Source organism: Lutjanus erythropterus, chromosome 11, assembly GCF_056507025.1.
Source record: "Lutjanus erythropterus isolate fLutEry1 chromosome 11, fLutEry1.hap2, whole genome shotgun sequence".
In the NCBI taxonomy this organism is placed as follows: Eukaryota; Metazoa; Chordata; class Actinopteri; order Lutjaniformes; family Lutjanidae; genus Lutjanus; species Lutjanus erythropterus.
Genome location: NC_139327.1, coordinates 15,734,029 through 15,757,750, shown reverse-complemented (window position 1 = coordinate 15,757,750; position 23,722 = coordinate 15,734,029). Strand labels below are relative to the sequence as shown.

Sequence of the window (23,722 nt, the reverse complement as noted above, 5' to 3'; positions counted from 1 at the left end):
TATAGCCCTAGCAATTCATGACAAGAACATAAGTTGTCTCATTTGGGAATTGAGGACTACAAATTGAGTACACGGAATTTGAGAGAGATTCAAATTGTTTTATTATTTTTCAGGTAACTTGATGAGTAATATGGCTGGTAGCTTAATGTAAGAGAGCACAAACTCACCGTCCACCTGATGAGGCTTCAGTCTCGTTACCAGGTTCCTGTGCACCTGAACAAGAGGCTCCTTGGTCTCCTCGTCCTGATCGAGGACCAGCTTGGTGGTGATGGGACACGTTACTTGAAACAGCTCATCCTCTATGACAATTATCTGGAAAACAATGCTGGACAGTCAGCAGCTTGTCTGTTTGCTCTTCACCTTTTCCACCAAAACGAATAACAAAGTATTTCTTTCAGCAACATAACTTTCATGGACTGTGCTTATTGTCATTTTTCAACATGAATAAAGCATCTTATGAGCAAGACTACTGTAAATATCCACTGGTCATCAGCACAGTGAAATTGAATGGTCTGTTTGACCTGATGTGTATGCATTACCTCTCTTCTGTCCTCCAATTGTTGTTCTCTATCTGCTAACCGTTTGCATCTCTCCTCCTCCTCTCTGAGGGCTTCCTGGGTCTCTGCACGGAGATTATCGTCTTCGATGATTTTGCGGATTTTTTTGCGTCCTTTGGGGGTGCCTATACTGTTGCTGAGCTCCTCATCTCCATCCTCTTTATCACTCTGCTCAAATACAGAAAGATCCAAAAAACATGACCGTGAGACACCGGAGTCAACTCCCTTTTCAATGGTAAATTTTAAGTTTCAAGTATTAGAGATGAGCAGATACAGAAGGATGATCTACAACTTAGTTATAACATCAACTGCTACCTTTTCACTGTTGGAGTCAGACAGCCAAATACAGGGCACCGTTTTCTTCTTTTCATAACTGCAAGGTTCCTCCTTCACTTTGGATGATCTGGAGTTTAAAAAGAGCAAGTTAAATATTCAGGGTAAAATGTCCACTGCAAGTCTGCTTCATTTGTGTTGCCTGTCTCACCATTTGATTGATTGGTCATTTTCATGGTTGCACTGAACCTGCTTAGTCCATGTACCGCTGGGATGGACACAATATCATGAACAGCTGACCAGTCTACAACAATCTGACACATTAGTTCAGCACTAAATGTTATATTGTAATTCAATTTTGAATCTGAATCACTTACATGTTTCTCTTTAAGTTTTCAAGCAAAATGACATAACATAAGATTAAAATTAATTATAATCTGTACAAGTATTTGATTGCATTAGTGTATATTATCCAGGCATTCATGATACTGGGTACCCCTCCTGTAGTATGTGCAAAGGCAATCAATACTGAACTGTATAACTTGGCAAAGAAAACATATTGCATTCATTCTGTTAAAGAAGAATTAAAACCAACCTCCCCTTTTTGGTATGATCACTGGCATCTGTTGGCTATTATTAGCTTATATTAGCCAACTTCATATAGATATTGCTGCGTAACAGACATTCCTGAATTAATCTGTTGTCTTTGCAACCCAACCCTAATTCTACTACTGTTATGCTCCATTTTACATTTGTAATTATTCTCTAATACGTTTTCACGGCAGCCATACTGAAATGAAATGGTAGGGTAAACACAGGTGTTACTAATGATACTAATCACCGTCCTGTTCCATTTAGTATAGCAGAGCTTTACAGCGAGCCAACAAAAGGAGCATGTTGACTCATTTTAACCTGAGTGAAAAGGAACCTTAATATAATTGGTAACACCTGTGTTTACACTACTATTTCATGACAAAAATGGCTGCTGTAAAAAAGGTCTGCTGATACCAAAGTGGTGAAAGTTACATAGGCTCTAAAGCAGAGGTGGACAATTACTCTTCATCGGGGGGGGGGCACATGAGAAATTGATCAGGCTGCTGCAGGCCAGACACAAATGACATAAGGTCCTAATAATGACCAAATCTCTATCAATGGAGTGATCAGTTGTTGTTCAATATAGGGCACTTCTACTGTTGGTCACCCTGTCTGAATTGCCATGTAATGTTGCTGGCTAATATTTTGTTGGCAATGTCCCAAACGTGATGTTTCACAGTGTACCCTGCATGCTGTATACAGGTTGCAACAATATTAGTAGCAAAAGTAGAAGAAGAACAACATAAACAACATGGATGTACAGCACTAAGTAAATAAAGTTACAATTTAATATAAAAGATACAGTTTATTATCTTTATGATGATGAACACAGCACTACCCCCTTTCAAAATAAAGGTCTAACGGTTTAATGGCAAGCAAAATACTATGGACGGTCTTCGCCAGATTTTCACTTTTTAGTATTTTCACGATGGCCTCGGGGCCTCATGAAACCCTTCAGTGGGCCGAATCTCGCCCCCAGGCCACATTTGGCCAAGTTATGCTCTAAAGGGCACATCATCAGCTAAATAGTATTTAGACGAAGTAGACCAGCAATGCAACGATAATGTTGAACTGTGAAATAAGTTAACCTTTAGTGAGTCTTGATACTTTTATAATTCATCCTGTCAATAATTCTGACAGCAGGACTAAACTCCTACATAAGTAAGATTTTGTATGCAGGACTTTTACTGTATATTTAACAGAATATAGATCTTTTTCACGGCAGACATTTTGGCTTGAAATAACAGGAGAGGAACAGGTGTAATCAAGAACATTAAAATAACTGCTTCCCATGTACGGGAGCTAGTTCCAGGGCTCTGAGGATCTCCAGAGTATTGTCCATGCTCCCTCACCGTCACTGAACCACTGGGACACTTAATGCAGCTGACGAAATATGTTTCACCTGTACTTTTCCTGCTATGACAAGACAAAATGACTGCCATGAAAAAGGTTTATCATTTCTTTATGGCAGGGGCACTGCCAAGGGTGTCCAGAGTGTGAAGCAGTGACGGACAGCTGGCCTGCTGTGCATTTGTTATTTCATTCACATGAACTCTTATGAAAAATACCCATTATTTAAATAATAGTACCTGACGTAAAATATCAGATAGAATGATAGTACTGATTTGTTATTACTATTCATTAGGAGTGTAATGATAGATCAATCCAATCGACTTATCGATACAATGTTAAACAATCCATGATGATGAATGCAAAGTAAAAAAATACAAATCTATACTGACATTGTTAATATACGCTTTTATTTTAAAATTATCGTGGCACGTCTGCGTCACAAATGTCTGGAAGAGTTCAGTCATAAAATTTTAAAATCATTATTAAGTTGCTTTATATGAGCTGACATACATTTAACTGAATGTATTAAATAGACATATGATATCTTCTGATATTGATCAAAGATCCCTGATTTGAATCTAATAAAAATCATATCCTCTTGATATTGGCGAATATTGTATCATTGTCCAAAGAAACAAAAAATTGCATCATGATGACACCTGTGATTTACACTCCTACTAGTCATTCTACTGTTAATTCATTAATATTCATTCACTATTTTTTTTGTCATAAAAGTTCATTCATGCATACACTCCATCCCAAGACCCCTTTTTTTTTAAAGATACTGCACACTTATACATGCTAAAATATATGACTGCACTCTTATCAAACACATCAATGGGTTAATGTTAATCTATATTGACATTTCTTACCAAATATACAAAAATATCTTAATTTCACAGGTTGAAAATGGCTCGACACAGCATCTACTGTTTTAAATCAACCCTAAACTTTGCAAGGCTGAACAAGGCCTCAGACCTGGGAGTGAAGATACACTTACACTAAAGGGCATTTGATTTTACTGGATACCTGGAGTACATTTCTCAGTGTACCCAATAAAGTCAGTGTAGATTTTAAACAATTGAATTCATTCTATACATATAACACAAACTGAAATTTGAAATCAAAACAAAGCCACTACTATTGCTTTTCACAGCTGGCAGCTGAAATTAATGTACCTTTTGGGTCCATCTTCACTGGCCTCATCTTCTGACTCACTCAGCTCCTCGCTCATCCCAGGATCTTCCAGTTCTGACTCGTTACTGTCACCATCACTTGCACTATCAGCTTGACAGAAATCAAAGTTACACATTAGAGCAAAGTTCAGTAGGCACTCTGTTCAGACAGATCAGTTTCTAATGTTCAAGGAGTCCTTACAGGTCTGGTGTTTGCTGCCGGCCTTTTGCTTGCCCTCCTGCTTTTCTACTTCACCTTCTGCAGCAGCCTTGTCACTTGATGCTGCCTCATCTAAGGTTAGTTTGTGGCGGAGAAGATGGTGCCTGGCGTTGGGCCCATCAGACATGGCGTCAGATGGTTCTGAAGGCAAGTCTTCCCCTGCAGCAGAGATACACTCTATCATTATTTTTCACCCTTTTATAACCCTCAACGGGCATCTGAGAATCAGGAAACTTTCTTGTTACAACTTTGTAAGTACATATAACAAATTCAGGTATTGATTAATGGGACTAAAACTGGAAAAATACTTGTGCTTGTAAAGACATGCACAAGGACTACAATTATGCTACTTCAGAAAAATTACTTACCATTTTCATCAGTTCCCATATCCTCATTACTTTGTTTGACCTCCTTGTCACCCTCCGACTCAGAATCATCCTCCTGCGTTTCCTCATCCGAAGAGATATCATCACCCGAGGAGTAGTTGGCTTTGATTTGGGCCAAAAGCATTTTCTTAGCGATTCTTTCAAAAGTAGAAAAGAAGGAAAAGGTACCTGAAGTTCATTTCATGATCAGTAACATTGTCTTCAGATGGATATTTTTGTACTTTTAAGGCAAAAGCATAGCGTAAAAGCAGTTGGACTTCAAAAGTTAACAAAAATAATTTTTAAAGTGCCTTAAGGTGCCAATACTCCATGAGCTGCTGGCCTTAAAAATGAATTACAAATCAGATCAGATATCTTTAGTGAGTCACTTCTGGTCAATCCACATTATGCACCAATATAAAGCTCTGACAGCGAAGTCACAGACCCATTAAAGTGAACTGCAACACTGGACGAAATAAATTTCAAATAACTGCAGAAAAAATGAGATAAAAATGACACAGAGGCGTTTTTTAAAGAGAAAGAATTTATTACAACAAACAAGTATTCTTCACAGAAAAAAACAAACAGAAAGACATATTTTTAGTTTATTCTCCTCTGGGGAGTGGGGAGGAATTCTTTCATTTTTTTTCCTACAATTTCTTTTTCTTGTTCAAGTCTGACACAAACATTTGTCTTTTTTTATGTGAAAACAACAGTGACATTGCTAAGTTCATCCAATCTCGACAGCTCGCAATTAAAGATCTACAGGTTTTTAAACACAAACAAAGAGCTGACTGGATGGTAACATACTCCCCTGGTACTACCAGTTAATTAATATTTTAAAGGAGGAGAAAAACAATGGGACACAAAATCAGGAAATTGCTATAAAAGTCTGTACATAAATATTTACTCAGGAAGAAATGTCATCGCAACTGTCTTAACCCCTTAATACTCCAGTGGAGTGTATAGTTTCAAAAATTGGGAAATTAACACATAATCTGACAGTTCACGATAAACATGAGGTTTTAAAAAGGTAAAAAGTTCACGGTTTTAATGCCATACTCTGTTTAGACCACTCTATATTTCGCACAGTTAGTTTCCCTTCAACATCAGCCAGAGTCCAAGATGCATTCCCCAACACTCAGCCATAAATGCCCATGCTAACCCAGAGTTACAGCTCACATGGGACATTAGTCTGGCCATAGACATGTATACATAGACGTCATCCTGTTTCTGCAATATCTCTATGTTGCCACCATATTGGAACAGTCAAGACTGGCTTTTAAACAAATACATGTAAAATGGGACTGTTTTTACCGTTAAAAAGCACCGTAACATTTCCATTTGTCAACCAATTTCAATAAGTTGTGTTATATTCAAAGGTCTATGACCTATATTGGGAGAAAAAAAATGTTTTTCTGCTTTTTAACTTACTTCACACATAGATCACGAAACCTTAAATGTAAAAATGACTGGTTGGTTGCGAAACATAAACACTGTAGCACTTTTTATCCAGAAAAACTGCAGACCCCCCATTTAATTTTATGTGTTTACAAGCCAGTCTTGACTGGTCCAATATGGAGACGAAAGTGATGATGACAGTGCAGGCCAATGCAGCCTCTATATATACATGTCTTTGGGTCTGGCTTGAGTTTGTCTACTGGTCAACTGGTCGTCCCGCACTACTTTTTCTCCCAAGTAACCTGTGTTGTGCGCACAGGTCCAATCCTGATCTCAAACTGGGTTGTCCATGCAGGTCACTGGGCATGGCAGGATAACTGCTATTTTCACTGACAATGAGAGTTTATTGTAAAAGACAAATTGTAGTATGCCAGCAGCTGCGACGGACCGGCAGCCTTGGATCTCATTTGACATGTTTCAGATGGGAAAAAGGACCAAACATAAAAAGTCTAAAAAATTTCACATATCGCCACACATGAACTTGGCATTATTGCCATTCACATGCTATGTGGACTTAAAAGGAACAGAACAGTACTTTTCATGTTTTAGCCCACAAACTACAATGTAAACTTTACATTTCTGCTGACCATTTTTCTTAAGATAAAGTTGTGCTAAAACTACAGCTAAAAACAGACTTTAGAAAAAAGAAAAAAACGACTTGGTGCTGATAGGGGGCTACAATATCCCAGATTTAAGCGATTGTTGCCTAACAGCTTTGCATTCACTGCTGTGCTGTCAGATATTCCGACCTGGAAAAAAAACATGAGAAACAAACATGGATGTCATTAAAAGGCATGTGAATTTTGTCGCTTCTTGCATGCTGATGGTTGTTGTTTCACAGCCCACTCTCAATTCTCAGATATACAACGTTCTCATAAACATTTGAAAGTACTGACCTGGAAGGCTTTTTAACACGAATTGTTTTTATCTGATTTACTACAGAGAAAGAAACGACAGCTGGTTCACGTGTCAAGTAGGGTTTAATGCTCTGCAGGTTTAAGTATGGTAAAATCATCAGTTTATAACTATAATACTATGCTTCAGAAAAATGGTCAGCAGTAATGTATACTCTGTTTATAGAAAGTGGGGTAAAACATACAAAAATAATGATATGGTTCCGATGAATAGTCTGTAAGGGAGTTTGATTAGTCAGAACTTTGCCTCAGGAAAGAAAAGTTTTTCAAATGTCATTCCTCTGTGAGCATGGGTGCATTATAAGAACTAGACACAGTGTTCCATGATGGCGCCCATTCTTTCCAGTTAAAGCTGCTAACTGGGCACATATTGCATGTTTACAAATGAGGCTTTCCCTGGCTGAGCTGGCCAACTGCCCACTCACGTGAATGGCAGGAAAACAATATGTTAACGCAGCTTTTCATTACTTTTTTTTACGCTAATGGCCAGATTGCAATTATACAAAGAGTAATTTCTGAATGCATGTGACATCTTTTGTATCATTCTGTATGGGGAAAAGTCTTTTGAGTATGTCACATGACCTCCCATTTCAATGCCAAAATCTCTGCACTATTCCACTTTCATCCACCTCCACTGTACTGGAGTGGTGTAAAATAAATTCTCTGAGACTCTGTGCAAGGCCGGACAGTATTAAAGGTACAGTGGTGTAAAATATGTCTTGATAATTTGAGTGAGCCAACCCTTGAAAATCTTTGTGAAAGCAGCTGTCAGAGTATAAGTTTTTTGTTGGGGACACGTTCCTGAAACAAACATTACAGTCCTCTAATTATGACAAGAGCATATTGAATATATGCAAAAGTGCACATTCGCAATCTCCAACGGCACTTTGAGCAGGTGTACTTCAAATATTGCAACACTAAAACAAACAGATAAGACCCAAGGTAAGTGCTACATAAGGATGTTAAGGGAATAGTATCAGCTATATATAAAAAATAAATAATATACCATTGATCAACAAGACAGCTGAACAACAGCTCTGCCCATAGTAGCCCAAATACTTTGAATGGTGTTGATATCATTGAGATATTATGGAGAAACAGCACTTGGGTCTCGTGTTTATAACTTTTATGAAGTCAATTCAATACACTGAATGTGTCAGAAGCTCTGACATAGTCAATTCAATACAAATGAGCACTCAAGGCATCCAGGAAATATCGACCTGCCGTAAAGCCTGGTCTCAACTACATTAGATGTGGCTGTAGCACTGTCTGTGGACCACTGGGGCAGTTGCAGTTTCTGGAACTAGCTTGCATGTGAACTAGTTTCAAAAGAAGATCATGGTAGCCAAGTGCAAACACCAGAGGCTTGATGCTGATGCTGCTTGTATACCACTGCAGAGCACCATATCTCTATGGAATAGGGAAAGTCAATTGACATGCAAAATGCAAAACATCTACTGCAATTGGCTGTTAGCAATGGTGTCTACTATGATTTGCATTTCATAAAACTGAACACCGATTGTTTATTGTATGTTGGGGTGGGAGGACTGTGGGGGCTGTTTACTACTAGAAAATGTTTCTAAAGAGTAGCCCTGTAACAAATCCTGAGATTTACAGATATTCATTATACTACCATTGTAGTCTTTTTCAAAACAAAACACACTCTGAAATCACACTCTACATCAACACTGGCATCAAATATGAGCCCACTCATAAAATAGCAGACCTAAATGAAGCTCAAGTCATGTGTGGTAGAAGATTTACTTAATATATTTGAGGCCAGAATCAACAGGGGCAATAACAAGAAAGCAATGCAACTGTTGTGCCTAAAAGAACTCAAAAGCTGAATAATATAAAAGTTAAGGGTGAATTTACTCAGGGTTTACAGTTTTTAACAACCAATCCTTTTGCTACATCACATGACATTCTCTCACAACAACTGTGACCTTATAAGGATCATTTTAGAACAAAAAATTAAAAAGATGCTTTTCAAGATGAAGCATAAAGATTTTATAAATGCTTACAACTTTGCAAGCTTTGCCTGCCATAAGTGAACACAAAACATTGCTAACAGTAATTTATAATAATTATGAAGCTTGGGGAAAAAAAACACTTCACAAATGAATTTTGTTTGAGTGCAGATAATCTGGCAGGCACGTTTGAAACTTTATACTTCACCTGTAAATAAAAAATATTCCATTGACTTCTTAAGTTAACAATGCTGCTCAATGGAGGACAACAGTTCTTTGGGCAAGAGTACACTGACGTTCAAAACTTTCTAAATATGTTAGAATACTGTCACTGAAAACAAACCAGTAATACATGAACAGGCTAAACTGTAAGGCAAAATAAGTCTCACTCATTGCTAAAATGTCTGCTCACTCAGACCTCTTCAAATGGGTCAACTGCAAGGTTTTCCCCTTTGTAACAACTCAGTATGCCAGGAAAAGAATGAAAGTATGGTAAAAGAAATAATAGCAATAAATCTCCATTAAAATGTATCTCAAGCATTTACACGGATACTGGTTTGGACACTAAATAAAACAGACAAGCAGAGTATGCTGCTCATCATTCACAAGCCTGTTGTAAGCCAGCTTCACCATCACTGCATCATAATGTGGACTTCACAGTGTACTTCTAGAATGTGTATTTGACTGCTGTGGATCTACTACAGCTACGTTTTGGTCTTGTTTGAATAGGCTGCAACTGAGTCTTAATGACACGTGTGTTGTTAGGTTTGGCACAGAGGTTGGGGTTCGAACGTGCAGCCTTTCCTCCACATCTAGGGTGTTTTACAAACTCTACATCCAGGCTTTTGGAACCATACCTATTTTCTGGATCGTCATCTTCTTCTGCTGCCCACGAGGGCCCAGACTGCTCCTCATCTCCTACAAAAACAAAATAAATTTGAAACAAATGTTTAAGAAATTGTTTAATTAAGCAAGTCACTTTGTTTTGCAGAGAAATTACATCTGTTTTCAAAGAATGAGTAGGCTGTAACCTGCATTATACTGAGATGCCAAGACAAACTACCTTGTATTTATTAGATTTTAAGAAATATGCAGATTAATAAGTCACATAATTGCTTCTGTAATCAGTCAGTACAGTAATTTGCTGCAAGCATCAGAGCACTCGTTTCTTTATTGCTCAAATGTGAATCAGATTCATACACCTTCTTCTTCTGGACATTTTGACAGAGAAGTACAGGTGGAAACAAAACATCAGTTACACTCCCCTGACGACTATGGTATTACTATGCTGACAGCAAATAATATTATTAGTTATAACTATTCAAAATTTCTCTCCAGATTTTTCCCCACTGGTCAACGTAACTAAATTGGGTCTTTAATAATACAAAATGTCTACGTACACTCTGGTGAGAAAAGTTACATGGGAGCTATTCAGCTATTTACACCTGGCCCCCTAGTCATAAAGAGCGACAAAGTCAATGTAGGGCAGAGGTTGTGGTGGATGGTCTTCACCTAGACTGAGGTTCAAGTCCCATGTGAAACTTTTTTTAAGTTTAAGTTTTCAGTCACAATTTGGTAAGGTTTAGACAGCAAAACTACTTGGTTAGGTTTTAAAAAGATCATGGTCTGTCTGCCATACATTTGGAGCCACACTGGCCATTTACACCGTGGGTGCAAATAGCACCGTTGGCTACCTGACGTATTATTATTGAGCCCTTTGCTTTTCTTGGTGTGACCCACCCTACTCTGCCACTGATTCGCTTCACCTTATTTACTTACCCTAGTCCAACCAAATCTTAGCCTGACATCACCAGACTAATTTACAAATATGAATTAGTCTGGAACCTCTCAGTCAAAACATGACATGACAGAATGGTGCTTCATCCATTTCCAAGCAGGCCACAAAATGGCGACCGCCTAGTTATAACCATTCTCTCTTTTAAAGATAAACAATACTACAGTATGTTTGTGAAAACATTTTAGGTGAGAAATGGGCAATGCAGTGAAAAAAATCTTGACCCATACCTGATCAATATTATCTGAGCTTTGGGAGCCTGAAGTGTCGTGCTGCATGGAAATGCTGACTAATTGTAATTGGATAGACCTACAACCAATCAGAGCAGTGAAACATGTGACTTTTCAAATCTGGACCAGTGAATTTCCTCTGTAAATCACTGTATAAAACCAGCCTCATTTTAAGTAAACAGTTATCATTGGTTTGCCTGGATTCAAGGAGGTTGTAATTCTGTCTGAATGGAAGGGGGGCTGTACGCATCTGCCAGAGAGAATGAAAACACGAGTTTGGCAGAATTATCTGGTTCACAAGCCAACCTAGTCTCACTCCTCATGACTACACCTTACCATCCCAGCCAACAATGGAAAGCCAATCAGAGGCAGAGTGGGGCTGGTCTCATGAAAAACTAGCAATCTAGTCCTAAAAACCACCAACAAGATATACAATAGATCTTCATCCATAAGGATAAATGATAGTAAGACTCACCTGATGATTGGTGGAATGCTGCTGCCCCTAGTATGGCCATATCTTCAGTGATTGGCTTCATCTTCTGATCACTGCCTACACTCCCAGAGTCGTCATCATGTTCCTCTTCACTTGATGAAGATGATGACTCTGTTGCTGCCTGACGAGATTTAGCCTTAGACTTCCCAGTCTGTAACCTGCCCTGCTTTCTAGACACACTTTCATCCTCCCTTTTGACAAGGTGAGGCTTCCCTATTGACCTCAGCGTATTCAGGTGTTGGATTTTTTTCTGTGAGTCTTGTTCATCACTAGAGGAATCTGTATCACTTTCCCTTCGAGACTTTACTCTTCTGTCGCTTGAGTCGGACTCTGTGGAGCGGTCCAGCAGCTTGCGTTTGCGGCGCATCTTCTCTGGCGACATTGGGGTGTTCTTAGTCAGCCAAAAGAGGCATTTCTTGGCAACTTTAGTTGACGGTTTCCCCCTATCCTCATCACTCTGGGGCTCATCAGAACTTTGTGATATAGCTGCTCGCTCAAGCAGCGCTGGAGGAACTTCATCTGAGTCAGAGTCGTCTCTCGCTCTGCTCAGACTATTTTCTTCTGTGTTTTTGGCTGCTGTTGTGCTGCAGTTTTCCTCTGGGTCAGATTCACTATCGCTGTCTGCCGCTGAAAGAGACGGTTTGCCCTTGACATCACTCTGTCGACGTAAAGGTGTTGTCTTCACACGAGGGGAACGTCTATTTCCTTGCTCCTCTTCTAGGTGTAGAGACGCACTCGAGTTGTCAGTGCTCATCTTACTGTCGGCTGTAGAACCTAAACCACCAGTCTCTTCATCTTCTGATGCATCCTTTCCCTCTGACTTCTCATCCTTGATTCGGGTGTTCTCCGTCGCTGCTTTTGGATCATCAGAGGATGGCTTCTCCTGCTGCATAGGTACAGGCGTAAGCTTTACTACTAGTTTTTTAGTTATGTTGACATCACTTTCAGAAGGCTGCCAGCCAATCTGTTGTGCCCTCTGTCTGGCTTCAGGTGAATCTGAATCCATGTCCTCTGAAGGGCTGTCATGTGCATCTCTCCCATCTGCGAAGCCCTTGGAGTCAGAATCATCATCTACCAAATGTTCAGCTGCCAATTTCTGCAAGTCATTCAAGCATCTTGCATCAGAGATATCCAGCTCTGTGTCTGCTTCTGTTACAGGTCGTGTATCAAAATCTTCTCTGATGAACTTTTCCCAGCAGCTCACGACATCCAATTCACTGAATTCTTCCTTGAGGCTTTCTTCCAGTGCTGCAAGTGACTTTCGCAAGCCTTGAACTACAGACAAAAAAGAGTTCAGGTACAGAGTGCGAAGACCAGCTGTTTCTTTGTTTGTTGTGACAGCATGAATGAAATTGACAAATGTCCGATTTAAGATGTTTGTCGAGTCCACTAAATGTTTGGCCTTTTTGGTAATTTCCTTGGAAACCTGCAGTGTGCTATAGTTGAACACCACATTACCATCCATGCCAGTGTGATCCCATTTATCCAAAGGAACATTTTGAGGCAAGTGCGGCAGCATGCCATAAAGTTCAGATTTCTCCTGCCCAACTCGGTTCCTCCTGCGCTGTTGATGCCAAAGACTCTCCATGTTCTCGAGGACACTGTCGCAGGCGATCACCAGGTCAAAAAGGGGCTCCGGGCTGCATACGTAGCAGTACCATTTGCTCTCCAAGATGCCAGACAGCTCCTTCCGTCCCAAGTTTCTTAGAATACACTTCTTACAGAAGGCATTGCTGCAGTAATCACAACAGATCAAGTTGCCTCCTTCAGCACACCATCTGCATAGGGAAAAACATAAAGATGATAAATACAGTTGAAAGGCTTCATGTAAGTTATGGAAATTAATATGTTTAAAATATTAAAATCAACAATTCTTACCTGCATTGCTCATCCATTCCATCACCGTCCTTACTGATGTCATCACTTAAGTAGTACTTGTAGCAAGACTGACAAAAACAAAACATTTAAGAGAAGTTTTACTACATACATACTACAAATGCACTCCATATCACAGACAAAATATTGTGTGTTAATGTTAATTAAAATTTTATTGATTTATTAAATATTTCTAATGGCTGTTTTAATTTTAAATTATCACCTTCAAATACAGAAATGTTTTTGTAAAAATGCATTCAAGAATACTCATCTGATTATATCAATAAGAGTTGTGCTGACAGCCAGACTTAGTCATATTTAAATAATACATAAACTGAACTGACTTTATTTTCAGAATTAATATTTCACTATTGCGTTTAATGACGCACTCACACACAAAGTGATAATTAAAAATTCTTAAACAGCACATTCAAATTATCATTATAATTTCAACAGAGTTTAAACTAAAATTCTTTTTCATCTTACACAATCAATATTTATGATTGACCAAGGAGAATGAGGCCCAAGTATCAGAGACATAGTGTTTATTTTTGAATAAAGGATGTGAGGTTTGTATTTTTCCATGTTTAAACATGTTTTATACAGTTGTTCATCTCAGATGTCTTTAAAAAGAAGCCTGATAGTCTGCTATGGTTCTTATTAGTACTTCTCAACATGAAAGACACCTACCCAAAGTAAATGGGACTAAGGCAGAAGCCAGTGATGTCATTAACATGCCAAATTATGTGCAAGCGTAAAAAGGCACAACACTCTAGGATGTCACTTTAATCATAATCACTATTTCATTTAAAATTTCACAACCATGCATTCACACAATTTCACATTATGATAACAGCATAGAACAGTGACTTTTAAGGTCACAGAAAATAGAAAAAATGCATCTGAATAACCCTCTGAAAATGAGGGATTTGTTTCTGAGAAATAAGCAGAATTACCTTGCAAATAAGTACTTTCAGTGCTGGATGTCGATAGAAGGAATCTCTCTGGAAGTGGTTTACTTGTCGTCCACATGCAGTGCAACTCACAATTCCCATGTGTTCAACTCCTATGAAAGCACACAACTTCATTAGCAACAAAAATATCATAATTATAGTTTGATTGCCTACTTAAAAAGGTGAGAGACTTGTTCATTCCCTACTTCAATCTGTCACATTCTCCGGGTAAGAATTCCATAAGTGAGACCACTAGTTAGGATACGAAAACGTGCTGTAAGCAGTCTGGAGTTAGAGTGACATTTGAGCTTTTTTTCCATTTTCGAGTATCAGTGATCCCTCCCACACCACGATAATAATCAAGCTGCAATTAGGCACAGGCAAATTTTGAGCTCTCTTTGACCACTGGAGTGGTTTTTCAGTTTCTGTGTCTTTTGTCTGCAAGCAATCAGTGGATGTATAACCCCAACATGTGCCTTTTTCATTTTATTTGTTGCTAAATTAAATAACATGTAAAGTATGAAGTAAACATGACCACTATTGGGTTCTTTTATTCTGAATAAAAGTCTATCAGAATATCCATGAAGTGATGAGCAATTTGATGACAATATCCAGCAGTGCTGACTGACCTCCACGTCTTCTTGGAAACTCTTTCCGAAGTACACCTGATTTGCGGCTGCGAAACTCCGGACCCCTGAAGTCATCTCTTCCATTACCAACAGGTTCAGGCCTCACCAGTACAGTGCCTGTGAAAACAGAACATACAATCAATAAATCTAAGATAATCCATTATTATTAGACAAGTAATTACAACCTGTAGCTAGGTCATAATTGCAGTCAGCAAGACACATACAGACACTTAAAGGTATAGTATGCAAAATGTTCTCTAAAAACGGTGTAAAAATAAATGCATTTCAGTCATCACTTATGACCGACTGGTGACCGAGCCCTGCCTGTATTCTTGATTTTTCTCAGCATTTTGCTGTGGTCCAGATGCTTTACCAACCCAAAATGTCTGTATTTGATGTTGTGATATCTCTCTCTGGTGCTTTTACAAACAGCTCAAACAATTTCCTACTGATTCTACCCTTAAATACCCATGCAAAGACAACAAACAAAACTTTAAGCAACCAGTAAACAATATGTCTTGTAGTCCAGGGCACCAGCCAAAATTTCCAAAGGAACTCAAATTCTTATGTAGGACTGTACTAAAACATAATGGACAGTAACAATCAAAATGAGAGATTATTTGCACAGAGACCTGTACAGAAATGTTTATGAGACAGAGTAAATAAGGGAAATACAAAAGGAAAGGGTTAGGACCTACCTTTTGGCAATCTTGTCAGATCAAGGCGACCATTTGCATTGACTGGTGGTAATTCCACATCCTCACTTGAATTTGAGTCCCCAGATTCATCTAGTCCAGAGTGCTTTATGACAACTGTGGGTTTTCTATAATTTCAGTGAAAGAGAAAAAATGTAAGTCCCAGAGCTTCACAACATTTCCCACAGGCTGGCAGCCTACTTGAACACTAAAAACTGAGGCAGGAGATATCAATGTATTTAAAAGTATCAACCAAGTATAAGCTAATAGCACTGTAGCATCATCATTGTCTATCCATCTGATTATGAAGACACCAAAATCACTTTAGTTCAACATATAGCAATTTTCAGTAATGAGCGGCATTAAAATTGGACTGTTTCATACCATGTCGATGTATCTATGCTCACAAAACATAAATGAAATGCCAACCCACCTCCTTGAATATTTGGTATCCAGTCCTGCCTATAAAGCAAAACAATTTATTAGTTTAGTCAACTAAATGCATAAGAAGTATGGATAACTTCACACTCCACTCTGACTATCAGAGTATACAGTAAACTACTACACACATATTTTAAAACACCTGGCTGCAGCTTCAAAAGACCATGTTGGATTACACGCCTATCATCTTAATAAAGATATGGCTAATTCGGGAATATAATTAGAGGTAATGGCAGTGCACTTTTAGAATGTTGTGCCTAAAACTGCACCAAACACTTGGAAATGACTTGAGATAGAAATCTAACCAGCGGCCATTGACATCAGTCAACCTCTTTACTCTTCCTTCCTGTATTAGACACAACTCAAGCAGGCAACACTCAATGGTCAAGTAGCAGAGAAAGCCAAACACCATCAAACTGTAGTGTACTATAAAATTTATTTTAAAGAAAAACATGGGCCCATTTAACTACTTCATCAATAAAGTCACTATGACCCCAACAGCCCAAGCTGTGAGACTTTAGTTATTAGAAAATAATAAAACTACAAAAGAAAGACTTATGTTAAATTAAATTATTTAAATGTTTTTTGTTTTACATTTAAAGCAGTAACTTATTTTTTGTCATGAGCATTACAGCGTCACATGGTTTCTAATGTGATAACAGACTATTAGTCTTGTTATTACTATATAAAAATTGAGACAACTGGAAAACTGAAAAATGTGTTACTTAGTAGTTAGCGGGCCATGTTTATGAATTAGCTACCAGTTCAGTCATAAATATTAACTAAAGAGATTATTATGAACTTTCAAATGGCAAGTTTTGCATGTGGGCTTCAAGTTCTCACTTCTAACAGAACTTGTTTGAAGCATTTTATTACAAAAGCAATTTGCTTTGACAGTGCTGTGACTAAATATCACATGCAACAGTAATGAAAAGAAGCACAGCTAAAAACCCCTTTGGTGTGACACTGATGTTAAGTCCAGTTAAAAGGTTACTAGCACCTTTAGTGTCCTCGATGAACAAAACTTGATGTGTGATATGACAAACCACAAATAATATTTAGTTACCTCAGCATGACATGTTGAGTGTCCTACAGAACAGCTCCTGTTTGTCAGACCTGTGAAAAGATGATCAGTTAACAATTTTTCAGCAGGTAAACATGATGAGAATTTTACATCACTCAAGATAAGATTAATTAAAAGCTGTACCATCAGCATCTTCTGTACCATTGCTGTCCTCAGTGGAATGAGCCAAGTACTCGTGCAGTTTGTTGACCAACACATTCAACTTGCTGGTCGGGTTGCTACAAGTCAAGAAAAAGAAAAAAAAAAAGTGGTCATCAAGCACTTGAGAGTTAGGAACATTCAACATGTTGGTTAGACATCTGGTTAATAAACTTTGTTGGCATTAGAAATTTAAAGTGAATTTGTTGGAATCGACTGTTTGTCGTACAAAGATAATATAAATAAATATTAATAATTAATATCAAATAGGAAATCCTGTTTAGCTCTTACATCTCAACTTTGTATGTCCAATACAGTAGTAGACACATTTAAATTAGAATATGGAAAGAAAAATATTATTTTTCACAAAGTATCATTTCAACTTTCCAAAAAGGATGATGAATTAAGCCCGACAAGACTGTCCCATTTTAAAGGCTCCTTCAAATCCAGCCAAGGAACACAACTTTTGACCTAATTCACATGACACAGCCGAAACTCTAACACTCTTAGTATCCCAGCTTTTTTTTTTTGCATCAATCAGTTGTTGCATGGAGCATTCAAGCAACCTACAGCAATCCTCACAACTAAGAAAGTCTAGAAATATGTTAACATGCACCTAACAAATATTCATGTTCAAGTAGTTATCAGTCATCAAATGAAAAGTCACTAGACCAATGAAAAGTCACTGTAGAACATAAAACAGAAGCCAGTGTAACAATATTTTTTTTCCTTTTTACCTCACATTTGAGGGAAACTATGAAACATTGTGAGGGGGAAAAAAACACAAGAATATTCAATAGTTTCATTGTCTGTAAGGCTGCAAAATCTCAGCTGGGGAAAAGGCAGCAGTTAAATCTGATCTTAAGGGCCCTCAAAAAACCTTGAGGGAATCCAGCCTCTGATGTGGAGAATAGCCAGTGAATAAGGTAACAGGAGTAAAGAATTTTAACATAGCAAGTGAAGCTTTTAATGCAAAAACTCTTGCATGACAAATGTGTGGTGAAGCCAGACATATTTTCCACAGAATGCAGCAAAAGACTTTTGTTGCTCTGTTTGCCCAGTCCTGTCTGGAGTGCATCAACTTCGACAAAAGACTATCCTCGTAGTTACTTGTCAGCGAGTGTAATAGATCTTGGCTGTTTTTTTGTTTTTCATTCATCCAAGCCCTTCAACTGTTGCACCATGGTAGGATGGTGTGGCCCCTCTTTTATAACAGACAAAAATAAACACTTTCGTATCAGATTGCATTAAGTCTTTCCTCAATGAAGATTGTAAAGCTCAGTTCTTGTTAAACTGTTTTAGAAAGCTTTTTAATTCATCTATATGGTTATTTAAGAGGTTGTTTGTGATGCTCTTGATTTGTATACTTAAGTATTATACTTAAAGGTACTTTTTAGTCTATCCTATGGTAGACTAAAAAACCCAAGGTATGATAATACCACAACAAAAAGTCCAAGATACAATACTTACAACACAATATTAAAAATAAAGCTGCGATGATTAATCAGTTATTAAAGTAACTGCCAACTATTTTGAAAATCGATGAATTGTTTTGAGCCATTTTTTTCATTAAAAATATCTGAATGCTCTGATTTCAGTGTCTCAAATGTGAATATTTGTTAATTTCTTTAGTCATCTCTGACAGTAAACTGAATATCTTTGTGTTTCAGACAAAACAAGACATTTGAGGACGTCAACTTGGGCTTTAGAAAACAGTAATCAACACTTTCCACCACTTCTCACATTCTGAGACCAAACCAAACCAATAATTGATGAATCGAGAAAATAATTGACAGATTAATTGATATTAGTATGCGGCATATATTGTCACAGTCCAGTATGGTAGAGGCATTTTTTCTTCCGATATTCTATATAGTATTTCATCCCTAATGAAAGGGGTGAGTAACGTATTAGAAACACCTCTCAGTAGCGCAAATCAAATGCTGCAGCACCACAAACAACAGCCTAAACTTGACCAAAAAGTTCGACTTTATAATCTTCACAGAGCTTTGACTTTTATTAGGGTAGCTGCATCAGACTGCATTCGATATAACATACCAAAGAGACTAGTAGATTAACTGAGTGCAACTGTTGAGCTAAGTGAGGTTAAAGGTGCGTTCAGGTCAACCTCCCACCCACCAGCCTGCCCCACGTTATCATTAATGTAACGCTAACGTTAGCAACAACTAAGAACAATTAGCAACATTAACGTTACCTCTGAGACGTATAAAATAAGTTTATCAAATTCACGTGACCTGACGTGATGCATGAGCCCTATTAGCTATACATAACGTCTAAATAAACTCATTATCTATGGTACAAGTCTAGTTAGCTGTTAGCTCGTACGGCTAACTAGCTGCTAAGCTAACTCGTCGTTCTAAGGTTACTAGCCAACCGGAGTTCGGTGCCTAGTTTTTACCTCAATGTCGCTGCAGACATGTCGCCAAGCAGGGGGACAACCGAAGTCGTTAAGTCCTTTTATTCAAATATTACAGATACATATTCAGATAAAAACATGGCGCTCAAACTGCTTTCAGCATCCTTCACAATCCAACGCTGTGAATAAATGATAACAACCAGTGAATGGTCTCTTCTTCTTCTTTTAGTGTTTTTAACGCGCTTGACAATACTGTCAACCAATGGTGCATTACCGCCCCCTGCCGGACCGGAGCGTGGATCAGCTATTAGATTGGTTTCTTTTCCGTCAACAACTAAAATATAATCTGTTGTACTTGTGCTTACAGCTCTGACAAGTGTCAGTCCCCTTGCACTAAAATCTATCCTAGAAACTATAAGTGTTTCTCTCCCCTCAAAATCCCTTCCAGTGACTGAGTAAATAGCCTACATTTACTCAAGTACTACAGTATAAATTGAGGTACTTCTACTTAAGTATTTCCATTTTTTGCTACTTTACTCTTCCACTCACAACATTTCATAAGCAAAGATTATACATTTTAATGCACTACAGTCACTTGATAATTTTAGTTATTGCTTTGCAGCTTCAGATTATTAATATATCTTAAAATATAAATCAGTTTATGTCATGTATTACTATGAATTAAACTAAATTTTAAATAACTCCACCTTTACCAGCTGCAACATTCAAGTGATGACCACATTAACACATTAATAATTATAATCCAATTATTCTGAAATGAGCCATTCTATGTAATGTCTACTGTTACTTTTGGTGTTTAACTATGATGCTAATAATTTTTTACCTTTAGTTCAGTAAGGTTTTGACTATTATACACCAGGGTATTCTTTTTTACATTTACTTAAGCAAAAGATCTGAGTACTTCACCACTGCAAAATAGTAAACAACACCTGGTACATTGTCAGTAAAGTTTGTGCTAAATAGGATATTATTTAGTGTAAATTCTTGCACATTCTTCACCCTGAGTTTAGCTCTCATCACTTAATTCTATGTCTCATATTTCAAGCAAAATATTTCATTGATTGCTCTTTCATTTTCTAGCATCTTATCATTAAGACTTCTGACCTTCATCTACTGCCATACAACTATGTTTTAACTGGGTACTTTTCAATGTGGTACTCCCATGATTGAAAAATAAAGCAAAAAAAGTGCCCTCTTGGTTGCCCCTATGGTAAATAACAACAACAGCAACAACAACAACAACAATAATAATAATAATAATAATAATAATAATAATAATAATAATAATAACAACAATAAACTTTATTTATACAGCACTTTTCAAAACAAAGTTAGGTGCTTTACATGGTAAAACACAAATGAAGCAAAAATAATGGAATAAAAACAGAGTAAAAGAGATAAATACTGTTAATAAAACAACAACACCAAAAATGTTGACAATAACAATGGTGTGCCAGAGTTAATAAAAAAGGTGCATTTTTAGAAGTGATTTAAAGGAAAACATTAAGATAAAATATGTGAAAGTGCCACTTCCAGTGGACAAAATATGATGCAGGGCCATAAAGGTTGCCATACATGCTAAAAAATGTATTGGCTTCCACATTCATCTTAATTGTTTAATAGTTAATAGATCCTTGTGTGTTTAACAAATCACATAATAAAACCAAACCAGGAAGTGGAACTGTTTAACCATAAACGCATCACAACTTTTGGCATGCTGGTGTAACAAGAATGCTGTTAAATTTGTAGAAACTTACAGACAGCAATAAACTGGTAAGTCACACTATGATTACTGTAAATATAATCACAGTACCACAGTGCTGTAATTGTTATTAGAGTAATAATCAGCATTCTTCCTCAAATCGGAATTAAAATGATTTTCCTTTATGCAAATCAGACCACCATTTACTGATAATATAATCCACAATTTATTATAAGACAAATAACTTTGCTGTCTAACTTATTGCAACACAAAGCTGATTATATGTTTTTATTGAACCTCTAAAACAACACAGAGTGACCTAGAGCTGTTTTATGTTTTCTTCTCTTTCTCTGCAGATCAGAACAGGACAACTGTGAGTGACTGAACCACATGTGGAAACAACACTGATGGGACATGTTTCCTTCTAACAGTCCATGACTGAACTCTGTATTATAAAGCTGCGTGATAATGATCCTGAAATTTGACATGTCTGATCAGATGGACCAGAGATCAACCAGGAAGTGAAAATGGAATAATGAAACTATGAGGAGAATATATATATTTTTTATTAACACTTAATGTGGACTTTTCTTAATATTTAACAAATAATATGAAGAGTCTGCTCACTAAACTTGAAATAGTATATGGATGGAATGAAGCCAGTCAGGCCATACATAACATCAACCAAGGCATCCATCACAGAGGAAATACTGAGCTGTGTTTTTAAACTTTAAAATCACTGGCATGTAGGAAGCCTCAAAAACAAACTGAACAATGTTTGCACATACTGTTTGGCTTAGTTCAACAACTGAGGAGGATCAACTGTTTCTCCTTCATCGCTCACTTCAAACCTACTTTGGTTTTTTATCTCGAGCTGTTTTTTCTTGACTAATTGAACAAAATTTTAACTAACTTTGAACTGTGAATAAGCATGACACAAGAGACAGAAAAAACACAATATTTTGAACGTACTTTTTTGGTGCTCTGAGCACCAAAAGCCAAGTGACGTTTAGTTTTAATATATCATCTCTACGGCCGATATCTCTGTTTAGATGAATGAATAGCAGTAAAGGTCTGAGGAAAAATATGTATTTTCCCTGAGTTTGGCAGCTCTCACCTAGGTCAACACAGTTATAAAATACCATTTCAGATTTGGATCTGTTTGTTTGTCTTTCATATTATATTAATATATTAGATAAAAACTTCCTGGGTTGCTGACATGTCCTGTTAAATTTGCTCAACATATCAGCTTTTGCTGGTTATTTAGCCTGTTTATCTTCCTTATTTGTGTATATCATAAGTTAGTGTCAGTAAGCTAATTAACTCAAAGTAAAACGGCCACGTTTGAAAGAAACGTGTGACAGGCAGCTCTGTCTGGGACACTGATGAATGCTGCAGACATTATGAGTCAAGTTGAGCTGTCAGGTAGCAGAATTTTCAGTTCAGCAGGTAAATAATATTATTGATAAAATATAAATAAAAACTACAGGTTATATGAATTTCTTTTAAAAATACAAACATGCAATAAAATTACACAGAGAAGAACAGGTGGCCAACAACAATAAACCATATATTCCCATCATGTGACACTTACCTGGACTTGAGGAAAGTCAGGTCCCCTTCTGCCTTCAAAATTAGAAACCGTTTGTGTTTTAAATAATGCAAAATGTGCAAACAGCAAAGGCAGATTATTATATGACTGCTGGAAAAATAATCCTGCTAAAAATTACTGTATCAAGATTTACAGTAATAATATATTTACTGTATATTATCCTGCCAATTATAAGTATACAACAACTTACTGTATACATATTATACAGCAAGTATATCTTCATTTGACAGTAATCATGTTGTAAAAACTACAGAAATAGCTGTATACATATTATACATTAAGGATTTATTAATTTGATGGTAATAATGCTGTGAAAATTACAGAAATCACTTCAAATTCACTATACATTGCACCATATCATTTTTTTTTTTTTCATAAAGGTAGTTCATGTGTTTTTTGATCATTTAACCCCCACTCATATGCCCCTTGGTCCACCTCAGAACCAGCTGACAGCATGCTTTATATTTCTTCCTTTTCTTTGCAGGCCTCTATCTGCAGTAAACATTGGCCCTCTTTTATATTACACTTAAAAGAAACAGCACTGATGGGTGGATGAATATTAATAATTTATTAGCACAGTATCCTTGAGCTACTACCCTCCTAATTTCAACTGCAAATTGATTTCAGTCAGTCAGTTTCATATTCTGACTTTGTTGGTTCCAGCCTTTAGTTTTAGTTTTATTTAATTTTAGATAATTTCATAAAATTTTATTTCCACTGATTCAGATATCAGCAGACTTTGAATGTGAGAGTATGAATGCCTGGAGTCTATCTCAGCCCACATTGGACGAGAAG

General features: G+C 37.2%; 1 protein-coding gene across 1 annotated transcript in view; it reads right to left on the bottom strand.

Annotated features, from left to right (window-relative positions):
* LOC146318785 (transcriptional regulator ATRX-like) overlaps nucleotides 1–19,805 on the bottom strand; it is a 29,640-nt gene extending 9,835 nt beyond the window's left edge. The window contains exons 1-16 of the mRNA XM_084730936.1: nucleotides 19,635–19,805; nucleotides 17,201–17,295; nucleotides 17,060–17,109; nucleotides 15,986–16,014; nucleotides 15,556–15,680; nucleotides 14,858–14,974; nucleotides 14,232–14,341; nucleotides 13,279–13,346; nucleotides 11,383–13,178; nucleotides 9,740–9,800; nucleotides 4,541–4,695; nucleotides 4,155–4,331; nucleotides 3,956–4,064; nucleotides 873–960; nucleotides 540–725; nucleotides 168–312 (exon numbers count right to left, since the gene is read on the bottom strand). Coding sequence (XP_084587062.1) covers nucleotides 168–312; nucleotides 540–725; nucleotides 873–960; nucleotides 3,956–4,064; nucleotides 4,155–4,331; nucleotides 4,541–4,695; nucleotides 9,740–9,800; nucleotides 11,383–13,178; nucleotides 13,279–13,346; nucleotides 14,232–14,341; nucleotides 14,858–14,974; nucleotides 15,556–15,680; nucleotides 15,986–16,014; nucleotides 17,060–17,109; nucleotides 17,201–17,295; nucleotides 19,635–19,654 — 3,331 coding nt within the window. The 5' untranslated portion in view covers nucleotides 19,655–19,805. The remainder of the gene's footprint in view (nucleotides 1–167; nucleotides 313–539; nucleotides 726–872; nucleotides 961–3,955; nucleotides 4,065–4,154; nucleotides 4,332–4,540; nucleotides 4,696–9,739; nucleotides 9,801–11,382; nucleotides 13,179–13,278; nucleotides 13,347–14,231; nucleotides 14,342–14,857; nucleotides 14,975–15,555; nucleotides 15,681–15,985; nucleotides 16,015–17,059; nucleotides 17,110–17,200; nucleotides 17,296–19,634) is intronic.
* Between the last annotated feature and the right edge of the window lie 3,917 nt (nucleotides 19,806–23,722).